This window comes from Dysidea avara, chromosome 6 (genome assembly GCF_963678975.1).
Source record: "Dysidea avara chromosome 6, odDysAvar1.4, whole genome shotgun sequence".
In the NCBI taxonomy this organism is placed as follows: Eukaryota; Metazoa; Porifera; class Demospongiae; order Dictyoceratida; family Dysideidae; genus Dysidea; species Dysidea avara.
Genome location: NC_089277.1, coordinates 35,122,196 through 35,139,025, shown reverse-complemented (window position 1 = coordinate 35,139,025; position 16,830 = coordinate 35,122,196). Strand labels below are relative to the sequence as shown.

At 37.8% G+C, this 16,830-nt stretch overlaps 1 protein-coding gene and 1 long non-coding RNA gene across 4 annotated transcripts in view; both read left to right on the top strand.

The window, feature by feature from the left end:
* LOC136258710 (uncharacterized) overlaps positions 1–16,830 on the top strand; it is a 126,497-nt gene that overhangs the window by 75,520 nt on the left and 34,147 nt on the right. The gene's annotated exons all lie outside the window — the stretch shown is intronic.
* Positions 5,399–16,319, top strand: LOC136258855 (uncharacterized). Of its 3 annotated transcripts, none has more exons than XM_066052201.1 (4): positions 5,399–5,489; positions 5,543–5,616; positions 12,061–14,836; positions 15,772–16,319. In XM_066052201.1, the coding sequence occupies exons 3-4, from the start codon at positions 12,067–12,069 to the stop codon at positions 16,170–16,172; spliced, it is 3,171 nt and encodes a 1,056-aa protein (XP_065908273.1). In that variant the 5' UTR covers positions 5,399–5,489; positions 5,543–5,616; positions 12,061–12,066; the 3' UTR covers positions 16,173–16,319. The 3 variants fall into 3 exon arrangements, with proteins under 3 accessions (XP_065908273.1, XP_065908272.1, XP_065908274.1); XM_066052200.1 differs by having other exon boundaries at positions 5,543–5,625; XM_066052202.1 differs by lacking the exon at positions 5,543–5,616 and having other exon boundaries at positions 5,407–5,489.

Sequence of the window (16,830 nt, the reverse complement as noted above, 5' to 3'; positions counted from 1 at the left end):
ATGTTGTGGTAAAGGAATAGGCATCAGAAGTTCCATGGGGTTGGTAGTCAATTTCACATATTCAGGACATTGCTGTATAAAGTGTTCTATATAAATAGTTCTTTTGAAATACCTGGCCACCAAACTGACGAAACTACTCTGAGGCAACATTGTACAATGCCTTGATGACCAGTGTGAATCTTCTGAATGGTTTGTTTTTAATTTGTTGTGAACCACTATTCTTCCTCCATAAAGCAGTAGCTCATTGTGTAGAGTAAGATTGCCTCTGACAGTCCAGTAGGGCTTCAGTTCAGTATCGTTGCAGCATTTTTGCCAGTCTACCTTGCAGACATTGTAAGTGGTGACTCTAGAGCAAACTGGATCTGCTGCTTGAGCCTTCTGGTATACTTGAAGTTGCTGTTGGCTAGCTGACAAATAGGTAGTAATGTAGTGTTAATAAATGGCTCTACCTCAGATTGTCTCTGTACAGTTTGAGCATCAGATTCTTCTCTCAGTGGAGCTCTGGACAGTGTGTCAGCAGCATACAGAAGTTTCCCTGGAACATGAATTGAGTAGCTGAATTGGATCAGTCTCAAAAGGAATCTCAGCACACTTGGTGGCAGGTTGTCAAGCTGCTTGTTGACCATTAGTGGAACTAGAGGTTTGTGATCTGTCTCAATACTGATGTGCTTTCCCAGGATGTAGATAGAGAATATTCTCACATGCCCATGTGATAGCAAGAACTTCCTTCTCAATTGAGTGTATCTAGTTTCTGCCTCTAACATAGATCAGATCTGGAAGCATTAGATACTGGCCCCCAATCTTGTTTTTGCTGTTGGCATCTAGTGTGCTCATCACAGTAGCTCCGGTTAGTGGTGACAGTGTCTCATCTACTCCAGGACTCTAGAGGAAGTGTGTTTCTCTGAGGATGCTCTCATTGAGGGGTTTCAAGTCAACACAAATTCTGACATTATCGTGCTTCTTTGGAACCACCACCCAAAGTGGTATTGGAACATTTCTTGCAGTGTATATAGAGAGCATAGGGTTTAGCATCTGGTTTCAACTGGATTTGGTAGTCTCTTTTGAGAGTGCCTGTGCCTTGAAATAGCTTTAGAAAGCTCTGCTGAACCTTTCCTGACTGTAAGTTATCAACCTTCAGGAGTTGTAAGGCTGTGATTTCTGGTAGTCCCAGTAATTGTATTTTATTACATAGATTGACTGTTTGTAGGACCCTGTAAGTAAAGTTTACAGTTGCGTGGCCCAATACTTTTATTGTTTGGTCCACACAAAACCTTAGTTAACTTGTAATTTAAGGTTTGTAAGGGTTACGTCCTCAGTTCCAGTATCTAGCTTAAACACCATTTCCTGACCAACACTAACCTATGGCCACTGAAGGTCGTGCAAGAATACTGTGATGTGCAAATTGTTTGCATTGAAACTGAGTAGGCATGAGGCTATTATGCTCCAAAAATTGAGCATTATGCTTTTGAGCAGTGCTCAAAAAATCCCCTGTTATGCTTTTGAGAATTTCCCATTATTCCCAAAATTATGCCACCATAATTGGCTAATAATGCCAGTTTATTGCTGTATCAGACCATTTTCATTGATGTTGAAGCTTCAAATAGTCTTAAATGCTTTAGTTGGTTGCTATATTAGATTATTTCATATCAATGTGACTGCTTTATTAGAGTAAATAATATTCAGTGACTGTTCTATTAGAGTATCTCGATCTTTTTTAACGGAATTGTGCAATCTGCAGATTTTCCTACTGTTAAAGCTTTATAATCACCTCAAAATGCTAGCATAATTCCTGATTCCCACACATACCTATTATTCCCGAAATTATGCTGGCATAATCGCCGCATCCCTAAAACTGAGGACAAGTCAGAATTAAAGAGTGTCAGCATGTCTTTTCTGGTTAATCGAATAAATGCAGTCCATACACCATAAGCATTACATATACATACATGGCATGAACTCGTGGATGTATGTAATTGGTTGAACATGTGATAAGTTGTGAGTAAGTTGGTAGTAAGGCTGTGCTGAGTATGCAATAGCATGATTTGCTAATAGAATATTCAAATATTCTAATAAAACAGTCATCTTGTATCAATCGTCATCCAGGCCCCTCATTCTGAAACTTCTGTATCTTATACCACTGGATCTATATATATGTGAGAATAGAATAAGAAAAAAATGAGTAGTATAATAGACTCAAGCCTTATATAGTTTAGCCACCACAGTTGATTAATAAGGGCTGGGTGGTGGTGAATAAAGATAGTCACGGTGCATCAATTTTCAGAACTATATGGCATTATAAACACTCCGATTAACCGAATAAATACAGGGCAATATAGTAATACCAAATACAGCATGTGTATGCACATACTGAACAAGCTAAGATATCTAAATAATTGTAAGAACAACATTTAATATAAGTTGCTTTGATGTAAGTAATTAAACATCATGTATTAAAATACATGTATAAAATTTTCCACTTATCTGAGTGTACCTTTAGATTAATATTGAAGGAATAAAATATAGTTTTAATATAAAGCATGATTAATAGCCCAAACCTATTGATTGTATATGATATAATGTAAAATCTCATAATCACTATCTCTGGAAGCACGTTAGAGGGCATGCAGACACTATAGCTTGATTTAAATTTCAAGATATTTTCAAATGACATTTAAACCGTAACACCAAATTTGTAGCAAAAGTTGCAAATGTATCTGCAGCATGATTACCCACAAAAGTTCACTGAATGGTCAACTACTCTAATAGAACATTCAAAAGTGTTTCATTAATCATTGCCACTTTATAGAATCACCATGAAGAAAAAAACCAATAAGCTGAGATTGGACCTCTTCTTAACTCTGTACAACACAAACATCCTACAGTAAAACCTCTCAATAGGACTATCTATCAGACCCATGACAAGTTATATATTGAGAACATTAATTCAGCCATAAAACAAAGTGACTTTGTCATCAAGGCTTTCAGCAAACCATTGAAACCAACACCTGAATCACTAGTTGCTACAACAACAATTGACATAAATACACTATGAGTTTCATCACAGCTAGTGAAAGGTAAGAATATGCCATGAAATCATTCCGACACTACTTGGCTGCTAAAAGCGTGAAGTGTATATTGCCAACTATAGGCAAGTGAGGATCTTAAGGATGTATGTATGCTGAAGCACCCCCTCCAAAATTTTACTAGAGAAGCTACAGTACAGATGCAGTTACACCAAAAGTATACATGAGCAATGAAAACATGGATAGAGTTAAAAGAGAAAAGGTTTATTTCTTCTAGGAATCAACAAGAGGGGATGAAAGGGGGTAAAAGTACTAGTGCTAACAAAGTTAAATAAACATCGATATATTCTAATAGAACAGTCAACTACTCTAAAGAAAATCCAAATTCTTTAAGCTTTAAAAAACAAAGACCAACTCCTAGATCCCTTGAATTTCAACAACCATATAAAGCTAGCTATAGTTACCACTGCTAGAAAATATGATTTCACTTAGTTGAAGTGACTCATGATGCTTATTCCATAAAGTTCAGTCAATAATATATCTTTGCTAAATTCGATCTCAGAAGGCTAAATATTTATATAGAACAGATGCCGTAGATAAGGCATGCTCCTCACTTCTCATATATACTGTACTAGTTGTGCACTTTTCTAACCTCCCACTGTAGATGTCCCTACCATTTGGAAATTTCTGATAGACACAACTTTTAGCCTTTAAAATTTTTAATTCTGCTTAACTGGCCTCTTTATTGGGGGTTTTACCAGTTTGGTCCTGCAATAGTTATGTGACCTGTTGCACCTTATTAGAGTATGGGTTTTAAAGGGATAATTATTATGGAGGTAGCTCTATTAACGAAAATTAATATATCTCAATGAAATAGCATGGAAGCATCTGGACTTTCTGTACCTGGCCGCAATACTAAGGTGAGAGTGGCCTTTATAATGGGGTTGCCATCAAGTGAGGTTTTACTGTAGTAACATCATCCTAAAGCTAACACACTAAAAAAATGAACACCCCACCCCTCTATGTACACCACACTGCAATTATGTTAGTGTAGTTGAAATAATATTATCTATGATTCTACAGTACATTTTCAGTAACAGATACAGAGCCTCCCCCCAACAAAAAAGTTCCATATACACAAGATCAAGATGGTAGAGTTGTTAGTCAAATACTCTAATAGAATGGTCACCACATGTAACACTAACAAGAATCCTTAGTATGAAACCTTTCATCTGCAGCATCAACCCATGGACACCTACTTAGCTATAGGAGTTTTTTTGCAAATTGTTATAGTCTACTTGGTTCTTTGCATATTATGACAGTTTTCTTTAGGCTCATAAGCTGAACCTATGACTGTCACTATTCCCTACATGCAGCTTTTGATCAAGTATGACTTATTGAGATATCTGTGCATAAAACTGCTCTACGTAAAAAATTTAGTCCTGAATCATATGAATACCATTAACTACTAGGGGCACAGCCCACAGATCCTCTATATTATAACCACCTACTACCCAATCCGCCCCTGAATGTGTTTTAGGAAAATGCATTTTGCATATGATTTATATTGTTTAGCTATCAACCCAATAAAGTGTGACCTTCCAACTGGGTTGGATGGTCAACTGTGAATTAGCTTTTATTATTATAAGGCCACTCCAATTGGTAATTATGTTCTGGTCCACCGCCTGCATACTCTTTTGGAGAATGTTATTTCAGAAATACATGGATAAAATGCCCGCATCAGCTTTTTGAAAAACCTGGATTTCAGAAACAAATATTGGGCTGCAACAAGTATGCTAAATCTAACTATCTAAATGCCATAATTTGTATTTTATCAGTGAAATGGACAGAGTGCATAGTACGGATCTATATACTCTAATAGAACAGTCAGTAAATCACAAAAAAAAACCCCTCTAATTGAGCAGTCACCTCATTGTTGCTTTGTTGCTGAATTCCGCCTGCCCGCACCTAAAACTGATTTTCAAAGGACCAGAAACATAATTACCGATTGGAGTGGCCTAATCAGCAAAGCCCACAACAACATGGCCTCTAACGTCCATTATTACAATTGTGTACCTTTGTAGCTAATTTGTATCAATAAACTTATCCTTTTGCTCACTGGTTTAGTCAGCCTCCTATTAATCAGTCTTCTTGTTTGTGTGTTTATTTTACTCATACTGTTAGCTAGATGATGCCATTGAATAGCTCAGCTACGTACTTAGTACAGTGCAGCTGAATTACCACCCGACCTCCTCCCTTCCACTGAGCCCATTACAACTTGCTTGCAGATATCCAACAGCATGCATCAGCAACATAAAACAATCCTATATGTCGAGAAGCCATGAGCTAGCAACGCGAAAATAAAATCAGATGACCCGTGAAAATCGATTGTGGATATCAAGGTAGATAATGCAAGTTGTTTGACGTCGCTATTTAACTCAAATTCTGATAGGTGAACAAAATCTTGTAAGTTACACGTGTGTGCATCAGTTTATAACTAACTGTGTCACGTGATTTAGCTGTACCAGTGTAGTTGTTGAGTAGCCTGGCTAGTAGCTACATCAGTGTTGGGCTGGCTATATACTGCAGTGAGGTAGAATTGGTTAGTCGTATTTGTGAGTATTTTGCAGTGCATTTGTGAGTGTATACTCTGTACGTTGGTAGTTATATGCTGGTTAATACCAGAAAACGCAAATGCTGCAGTTGAGCCACCTTAGCTATTCTGAACTAGCTAACTTCCCAAGCCATTATGACTGCAGGTCATTTCGAGTTTTAGGTGCCTGAAACCATAGAAACTATCTGCTACAAATGATTATTGTAACAAAATAGTTGAACTATGAGGTTATTGTCTATGTCTAATGCAATTCATGTGAGAACCAATTGATGTTGCTATGCCATATTCAGTGTTCTATTTATAGTTCTGTAATAGTAGCCTATCTAAAGAACTTGTTGGATAATGAATAATTTTGCATGTTTCCTTCTATATCAAAGGTTGCTCTTAGACTGTCTAATAATCTCTTGGGTTTATTCATGTCATGGGCTGGGTAATGGTTAGATTCATCACTAGTTCACCACTGGATAACCTATAGCAGGCAACAGCCAATAGTGCAGGATTCATATGTTAGCCACATTCTCAGGTGTAAGCTATGGTGGAAGTACAGAGACAATGTTAGGAGTCAACTGCATCTAAATATCTTTTTGAAAAGCTCAAACTTATGAGAACATTATATAAAAGTAATGAGTGAGACAGTGCTGACCGCCACAACTATGAAGAGGCCATAGCACAGCATAATTCAGAAAAGAAAGTACAGATGGGACTATAGTACAGATGGGACTGTAGTACAGATGGGACTATAGTACAGATGGGACTATAGTACAGATGGGACTATAGTACAGATGGGACTATAGTACAGATGGGACTGTAGTACAGATGGGACTATAGTACAGATGGGACTATAGTACAGATGGGACTATAGTACAGATGGGACTATAGTACAGATGGGACTGTAGTACAGATGGGACTATAGTACAGATGGGACTGTAGTACAGATGGGACTATAGTACAGATGGGACTATAGTACAGATGGGACTGTAGTACAGATGGGACTATAGTACAGATGGGACTATAGTACAGATGGGACTATAGTACAGATGGGACTATAGTACAGATGGGACTGTAGTACAGATGGGACTGTAGTACAGATGGGACTATAGTACAGATGGGACTATAGTACAGATGGGACTGTAGTACAGATGGGACTGTAGTACAGATGGGACTGTAGTACAGATGGGACTTTAGTACAGATGGGACTATAGTACAGATGGGACTATAGTACAGATGGGACTATAGTACAGATGGGACTATAGTACAGATGGGACTATAGTACAGATGGGACTGTAGTACAGATGGGACTGTAGTACAGATGGGACTGTAGTACAGATGGGACTGTAGTACAGATGGGACTGTAGTACAGATGGGACTGTAGTACAGATGGGACTATAGTACAGATGGGACTATAGTACAGATGGGACTATAGTACAGATGGGACTATAGTACAGATGGGACTGTAGTACAGATGGGACTATAGTACAGATGGGACTGTAGTACAGATGGGACTATAGTACAGATGGGACTATAGTACAGATGGGACTGTAGTACAGATGGGACTTTAGTACAGATGGGACTATAGTACAGATGGGACTATAGTACAGATGGGACTATAGTACAGATGGGACTGTAGTACAGATGGGACTGTAGTACAGATGGGACTATAGTACAGATGGGACTATAGTACAGATGGGACTATAGTACAGATGGGACTATAGTACAGATGGGACTGTAGTACAGATGGGACTGTAGTACAGATGGGACTGTAGTACAGATGGGACTGTAGTACAGATGGGACTATAGTACAGATGGGACTATAGTACAGATGGGACTGTAGTACAGATGGGACTGTAGTACAGATGGGACTATAGTACAGATGGGACTATAGTACAGATGGGACTGTAGTACAGATGGGACTATAGTACAGATGGGACTATAGTACAGATGGGACTATAGTACAGATAGAACTGTAGTACAGATGGGACTATAGTACAGATGGGACTATAGTACAGATGGGACTGTAGTACAGATGGGACTATAGTACAGATGGGACTATAGTACAGATGGGACTATAGTACAGATGGGACTATAGTACAGATAGAACTGTAGTACAGATGGGACTATAGTACAGATGGGACTATAGTACAGATGGGACTATAGTACAGATGGGACTATAGTACAGATGGGACTATAGTACAGATGGGACTATAGTACAGATGGGACTCTAGTACAGATGGGACTCTAGTACAGATGGGACTATAGTACATAATCTCATAGTGGGTAGCTGGCCCAGATTTTAAGCTAAAAGTCCCAAATGTCTCGGTATTTAGATCAGGGAAAATCCTGTCATTGCTATCGACTAGCTTGTACAGTGAAGCATGCACACAGTAGCTTTAAAGCTCTTGTTCACATGTTATTTATTTTTTAATCCTAGTAAAGGCTGATCATGAGTGGTTAAAACAAATAGATCTGATGTAGTATGTCCGTAACACCTGAGCATGTGCTACACATTCCTCTCTGTTGTGTGCATGTGTATGTATATACATGTAGGAGATGATACCTCCATTGAGTAAGTAAATGTGAACTATCATCTCCCACTAATCACATGCCCCACAGGAAGAAGCTTAAAGCTGCAATATTCCTCACTACTTGCTATTAAGATAGTGAACTGTAAAAATTAATATTAAGCCACAGCCCTAGGGTGATTTGCTGGCAATTATAGAAGAATAATGGTATTATGAAAGTATAATTGAATTTTCCCTAAAGCAGACCTCACATTTTCCTTCAAGAACTTCTCTGCATGGTGGTAGCTAATATTGCCCATTATCTTTGATATTGATATAGCACACAATACTTTGTTAACATAATAATGAAAGAGTGTTATTTAGGATTAGCATTACGATTATAAACTTGTTTTAGTACAAAAATTATTACATGTCTGAGTGGCTGCAAGGCCATGCATGGTGGGTGGCTAGCCACTCCATCATCCACCCCCCTGGATCAGCCCCAGATGTACGTATGTACTGGATCCTGAAAAACAGCTTAAATAATGAAAAATGGATATTTTCTTTCAAGAGAATTGACATTTCAGCCAACCATGGCCAGCTGCAGATGATTAAAAGTGATAGTAAAGCCCAGGTAAAAAAACTTGCACGGATCTTGCTAATCTTGCATCAAATTCTTGCACAAATCTTGCACCAATCTTGCCAATTCTTGCACTTGCGCAAGTGAAAAGGTCCTTTACTTGCACAATTCTTGCAAGATTCTTGTCCAATCTTGCAAGATTTTTTGAGCACACATGAAAAGGTCCTTTCCTTGCACCAATCTTGCAAGATTAAATATGACCTTGCAAGATCTTACACGGGCTTGTTAAATCTTGCAAGTTTTTTTACCTGGGAGGTGTCAACAACAGATCTAGACATGTGTAATTTGGCTCCATCACAAGTTCAGGATAGGGTTTTAATAGTCACTGTACTACTTTTATGGTTTATTCCATAGGTTAATTGTGAGTTAGTTTACCTAGAACTACAGGAAGTTAGAAGTGGATATAGCCTTCTTGAAATAGAGACTATAACTACTCATTGCAACTGGTGCATGTACCGCATTGCCTCGAATTGTGGCCCGGGTGTTTCACCCATCCAAAGTTAAGGATAATCAGTTATAAATTGCTTGTGATATCTACTACAGGCTTTAGCTGATGCTAACTGAGTGTAGGTTAGAGATCTCACAAGGATCTTCATGGATTTTTAAAACTAAGGCGAAGCCGAGGTTATTAAAGTGCAAAGATCCAAGGCTGTGGCCTCTAACCAATTGGGAGCATTTTATATTGGCGTACAGGTGGAGTCATTGTGGGATTGTACTAGATGTCATTTTAAATTTTTCTTGTGATCTTAACATGAGTGCAGAAGACTGAACATGTTTTTGTCGAAGAGCTAAGCTCACACCTTACTGACCAGACTGAGTTACTGCCAATGCACTTGCCATAAGGTGTAACAGAAGTGTGAAGGACAGGTGCATTAATATGACAGTTTGAAGACATGGCTTGAGTGATTACCATGTGATGATGAGTTGTCACAAGGTTTTAGCTTGCATATTAGATATTTTATGGTGCAACTGCAGTATAAGGACAAGATAGGGTGTTGCATACAGACCACGCCCATATTACAGATAATGCAAAATAGCCCCATCTAAGTAAATCCATCTACAGTTTAGTTGATGAAACATGTTTAAAACACTCTAGAATCTAGAAAACAGGTAGGCACTAAAAATAAATTTCTGCAGTATTACTGGACTTCTCTGTTAATCCTGACAAACATAACCACAATGTTAAATGGTATATCCCATAATTGATTCGTGTTGGCTTGGGGGATTTTGTCCACTGCAGGCAATATGCTTGGGAGAGAGCATACAGTAGCAGACCAATGATCAAAAGTGATATTTACAATGCCTGTGGTCATTCTACTAGCAGATTTGTAAGAATGACCTTGTTACCTCCCAAAAATCAAAATGTCTACTATTTTCTAATGTATTGTTATTGTTATTAGTGCTTTACAACAATGTCTAGTAAAACTACGAATACTTGAACCTGGCCGTTATTGCAATTATGCTGCATCATGGTGATCGACTAAATGAAACCAGGCATTTATACAAGACTAACCATAATTTGAGGAAATATTTTATTGCAGTAACCAATAATGTACGACTGAGAGTATTTTAATTAACTGCAGATTTGATGTAACATAGGTAATTCTTTAGCAAAACCACATTACATAGTATTTATTAAGTCTAGAGTGTAGGAGTGTTACATGCCTATATTGCAGGTTGCTGGGGTGCAGGTCTGGGATATTTTCTGCATTCTTCACGGTTTAGTTACATGTCCCTGACTCTCTGTATTCACAGGCTTTAAGCCTTCTCACAGGTCCCTAGTCAGTATGCTGAGCTAAATGCCTTAAGAAAATTTTCAGCCCAATAGACTGCATGTAAGCAATGGAATGAGTGGAAACTGTCTTCTAAGATCTGCACTACTACTCTACTATGTGTAAGTTGCCACTGCAAGGCTGTAATAGCAATGTTATACCAATGATGATCAACTTACAAATCGTATATCCTTGAACAATGTAGAGCAACTTCTGCTGTACAACTTGAGATATGCAAGCTACACACTTCATCCTTCTATGTAGTTGTAACCAGTTTGTGAATAGGTGAAAGCTGTTACTTGTGGTGTGGAGACCTAGCAAATGTGATGAAGCAATATCAAGCAGTGAAGAAATCAAGCCCATAGCCTTATCCATTTTTAAGTTATGCTTGGCTGGACGCATCATTTTAGTTGGTTAGTTAGTCAGTGAGTGACAAATTCTGTTAAATATATTCCATTGGTAGGTTTTGGGGTTGGTCTCAAGACATTTTTGGGCTTGGCTGTACCTAATCAATGCTGCGAAGCTGTCATGAAGAGAAATTGAGGCTGGTTTTAGAATGATTTTTTGGCTGGAAAGTCTAGTTTTGTATGATCCCTATACACTACTACTGTACTGTGTGATAGCCATGCATATAAAACGCTTCCATTTTCTAAGTGATCAATGGCTTTGCCTTGATATATATTGCACTCAGCATCAGCTGAAGCCTACAGTGTGTCATCAGAAGTCATTTACATGTACTGATTAACCTTAACTTTGGATTAGTGAACCACAATAAACACCCAGGTCACAATTTGAGGGAATGCGGTACATGCATAGTCACTCAGTTGCAATGAATATTCATTATGACCAGGTTATAGTCCCTAAAACTCCTGCAGTTTAGTTTTAGGATTGTGTTCAATCATAAACAAAGATGCTACACCTACTCAAACTTAATTTCCTTGTGTGGACAGAGTGTCTATACAACCTTCATGTTATACAACCTTCATGTTATGCACTCAGGCTGAATTTTGCAAACACCAATTTGTAGAAAACATGCAAACTGTGTGGTACATTTGGTGGTTTAACAAGCAGCACCAACAAGCAGATAAAACTCGGGCATATCTACTGTAACGAAGGAATCATTAGTGTAGTGAAATTTATGTCAAATTGCACCATGCAGTTCATGACTAATCACATTTCATAATGCAGCTATTCCTACATATAGGTGATAGCTGGGTCAGTTGATTGTAATATTATTATAAGCACCTAGCCTCCTGTAGTTCCAGGTGAATTAAATTCTGCTGAAATAGTGAAGTCTGCACTATACAAATACCATGTGCCATGCAGCATTGAAATCCGTCATTTTAGACCAATGTGTAATTAGCAGGGAATTGCTTCTCCAAATTCAACAATTGGATATCAAATTAATAAGCACTCAAGTTATCTTTAACCAAATTTTGAGTGCCACGCCAATGTTTTCAATACCTATTTATGTCTCTAGTTGTTAAAATTAACTCAATTTTGTTCTTCACAGGCTGCAATGTCTGCAGAGAGATATGAGGTGGTAATGACTGGTGATAACTATTGTGGTAAATCCAATATTGTTGAACGATTTCAGTACTCTGATTCTTTTGAACTTAGCAATGAGCCTAGTTGGGATCATTACTTTTCCTTCAAACTGAATATTAACAACAAAGCTAACGAACTTTGGGTTGGGGATTTGACTGGAAGTGGATGGGAGAATCAAAGCCTCCAACTTGAAATTTGCAAAAATGTTCATTATGCGGTTGGCTGTATGTTAGTATTTGATGTCACTGACGAACATTCTTTTAATACTATTCCAGTATGGCTGAATAAAATCATTTGGGCAACGAATCCTAATAAAAAAGTTTTACTTGTAGGGGCTAAGTGTGATAGGGAAAAATACCGTGTCATCTCTAATGATCAAGCTAAAGCACTTGCAAGTCAGTTTGGTATCACATATATTGAGACAAGTGCCAAAACAGGCTACAATATCAATGAAGCTTTTAAAATTTTATTGGAACAGTGTTTTAATGGTGCCAGTGTTCAAATACAGCACATTTCTGGAAAAACATCTGTCCAAATTGACATTCCCGACCAACAGATATATAAACATAATCCCAAAAACAAGAAAAGAAATATTAAATTTCTACAGCAATGTTTAGACAAAGCCAAAAGGCAGCATAGAACTGTTCCAGTAAGATTTCTCAAAATACTATTGACAGGATCTGGGGCAGCAGGTAAAACCAGTTTTAGTAATTTGTTACTAAAGAAAAAGTATGTCACAGAACACCACAGCACTAATGTTGTACATGCTAATCATGCAGTTTCAGTTTCTAAAGCTGTTATTAGGTCATCTTCAGAAGTTACTTGGATTGAGCTTGGGTTTGATCTTCAAATAAGTCATCTTCAGTCTGTTTTACAACCCTCTTCTGAATCACCAGCATTGATAAAAAATATAACCAAACCCGACGTCCAGCCACCTCAATCAAATGCAGCACATCCAGGTTACACCTCTAGCTCTGATAGGCAAAGTGTTACAAAGATTGACACAATAAAGCAGTGGTTTACTAGACTGTTTGTGGGGGATTCAGTCAAAAGAGAACATTTATTAACGTTTGATAACATTCTTGAGAGCAGCCGTAACCAAAAAACTAACAATAGCTCTGATTCACTAGTCTACCAGCCTGATGAGGTGCTGAATGTTATTACTTTGCTGGATACTGGTGGCCAGCCTGAGTATATCCATTTACTGCCCACCATTAATATATATCACACGGTCAGCTTCATTGTTCATGATTTATCAAAGAAACTTGATGATCAGGTATTGGTGAAGTACAGTCAACATGGCAAACAAATGATCACACCATATCATTTGAACTATTCTAATATTGACATGACCAAACTGCTAATGTCAGCTGTCAATGATGCTGCAGAAAGATCCTCTCATATACCACAATTGGTCTCAATTCCCGGCACTGATAAGAACTCATATTTGTGCCTGGTGGGTACTCATGCAGATCAAGTAACATCAGATATAGTTGATGACACTGCAAGCCAACTTAACAGTATGGTAGACACCATGAAGTGTCAAGCAATGGTATGGCAGAATACAAATGAAAGTGTATTGTTTCCAGTAGACAACACTACTGCTGGTGGAACAAATGAAGATCCAGTGGCAAACATAATCAGAAATAACATAGAGCAATTGATCTCAAAGAAAGATGTGTATGATGTTCCTGTTACTTGGATGCTGCTAGAGTTAGAAATTCAAAAGTTTTGCACCAAAGAAAAACGATCAAACATGTCCATCCAAGAGTGCGTTGTATTAGCTAAATCCAGTGCACTAATCAGTGATGCGGAGGAAGTTAAAAGTGTTCTCAGGTATTATCATCTGTTAGGAGTCCTGTTGTATTATGAGGAAGTTCCTGGTTTGTGTGATTATGTCATCACAGATTATCAGTGGTTTTTTGACAAGCTGAGCAGTGTCGTGTGCCTTACATTCCAGGATGGATCCAGTAACCGTCATGCTGTCCAGAAGTTGAAATATCAAGGATTGCTTTCCAAAGAGCTATTTGAGCATGTTACTTGGACAGATAATATCAGAAAAGAATTCTTTTTGCTGCTTCTAGTTCATATGAAGATTATTGCTCCTATCATTGCAGAACAGAATGTTTCTATAGTGAGTCTGGATAAAGAAGAATATTTCATACCATTTATTCTGCCAACGTATCCATCTAAGCAAAAGAACAATCATCTCTTTACTTATAGTCATATGCAAGGTGAGCCATTATTGATCAGATTTCAGTCAGGCTTTCTACCCAGAGGAGTCTTCTGTTGTTTGGTTGTTGAACTGCTCCAAAATCCACCAGCTGGCTGGCATCCTCACTTCTCAAAAGGAGACACTCATCATACTTTCAGGAACCTCATAACATTCAGTTTACCCAATGCTTATTCTCTGTCCTTGTTTGATGGTATATCTCATTTGGAAGTACAGATCAGACACCCTCAAGAAAAATTTTCCTCTATCCATTTTGAAGTGTACAAGAGTTTGGTCGGTGCATTAACTGAAGTTTGTCATCACCTGAACTTTGATCACAACAGATTACAGTATGGTTTCCTGTGTCAGTCATGTAGTGATAGTCCTGATGACCACATTGCTATTGTTCCTGTTGTGACTCCTTCATTACGTTATGCTGAGTGTAGCATTAATAGTACACAACATGTACAATTGATCTCATCACATCTGATGTGGCTTTTTCCTTTTGATCAAGTTATGGCAATAAGTAGTGAGTCACTCTTACATTATGCATTGAAATTATACAGTATACACTAGTGTATTTAGTATGTGTGTTAATGCTGTGTACCTTCTAACCGCAAGTATTGCACAATTGTTTTACATTACTAGACTTCGACTTACTTTCATCACTAGTTCTCTACATTGCAATAATCCATTTAGGATTGTGATGGAGTTAAATGTAAAGAAAATTTTCATTAATATTTTTATCAAACTTTTCAAATTGTCCAAAATATAAAGTGCAGTGAGTGAAGCCATACCAACCTGACAAAACTACGTAGGTAAGATGAGCTGACAGGTTGATCCAGGCTAACATGTGAACATATAGATCTTGGGACATTTACTCAGATTGACAATGTATATGGTACAATAATTTGACTTATTCATACTATCATACAGTACGATAGTACTGTATAGTAAGGACCACAAAGGAGTAGGTATGGCCCACGAAATAACATCACCCAAAAACCAGCCTCAATTTTCCCTGACAACGATGAGGCAGTATTGGTTAGGTAAAACTAAGCCCAAACAAGCTTTCAGATTGACCTGAAACACTTTCAACAAGTTGCTACATAATTTTAAAATAATTTATTTAATGGAATTTTCTACTGACTGACTGACTGACTGACTGACCGACCGACCGACCGACCGACCGACCGACCGACCGACCGACCGACCGACCGACCGACCGACCGACCGACCGACCGACCGACCGACCGACCGACTGACTTACTGATTCCTTCAGACAAGCATAACTTGATAACGGCTAAGGCTATATACAGGCTTGATTTTTTCACTGTTCGACTTAGTGTATAGCAGTATGGTATGCCATGTTTATGGGTAATTGTGTATTATGTACAAGTAGGGATATTTGAAATTGATCTATTAACAGTTCACACACTAACAATTGTTCATTATGTACATTAGAAGATCAATGCTCCCCAAACAGTACCCAAACTGATGACTGTGACCATCTACCAGAATTAGCACCCCTGTCTCTGTCAAACAGTGACCAACCTGCTATGAAGAGACCAGTCATGAGAATACTACATGAAATAGTAATACCAAGAGTAGCAGCTCACTGGAGCATATTAGCTGATTATTTGGAATATGAACTTGAGTACAAACAGTTAATACAGAAGAAGTGCAACAGTGACCCTTTGGAGTGTTGTGTGATGTTGCTAGAAGATTGGTTGACCAGCAAACGAGGGGTCTCCCCCAAGTCTTGGAGAGTTTTGATTAAGATTCTGAGGGAAATAAAGGTCCTGACTTCAGCAGCAGAAAAGATAAAAGAAGACCTAATAAATGCTGGAGTAATGGTATCCTAAAATTACACAAACAAGACCTGTATTTAACATTGTATCTATAATAGTAGTTTCTGTGCAGCTTTTTGTTTTACTTTTGACATGCACACATTCTTATTATATCAAGTATCAACATATTATAATTATTTACTTTAACTATAATGCAATAAGAGAGAGTGTTTAATTCAGTATTATTAAATACTTTAATTTGATAGCATAATAAAAGAATCATTGAGTATGTATAGTAACAGACATGTCGTTGTTATAATTATTAAATGTGAAGTGATTGAAGAAACATAAGACACATTTCCTACAGTAACACCATGCACTAGCTAACAGGAGATATATATGTAAGAGCTAAAGCATTGCCACAAGTGGTATGTATATGGCAAATATAGCATGTGAGTGTGAGACAAAAATATTTTGTCTTGAGATCACTTTTTGCTATATTTGACATATAGCGCACTAGCCTAGTATAGACACAAGACATATATATGAAGCAATTCATGAAGTAGTCTTATCATCAGAATAGGCACTGCAACTGTGTTGTGTCTGCATTAATCTTGTGGACTTGCAATTGGATGAGTCTAGCTAGTCCATCTTCTTAAAGGCTAAAAGATTTCAATTGTGGTGCTTAATAATATTGTAAGCATATTTCCGTGATATATATGTTTCTATAGGA

Excerpts from the sequence above, each read along its gene's own strand:
- LOC136258855 (XM_066052201.1), top strand. The coding sequence starts at position 12,067 with ATGTCTGCAGAGAGATATGAGGTGGTAATGACTGGTGATAACTATTGT. Across the intron at positions 14,837-15,771 it reads TCAAGTTATGGCAATAAGTA|AAGATCAATGCTCCCCAAAC; the intron begins GTGAGTCACTCT and ends TATGTACATTAG.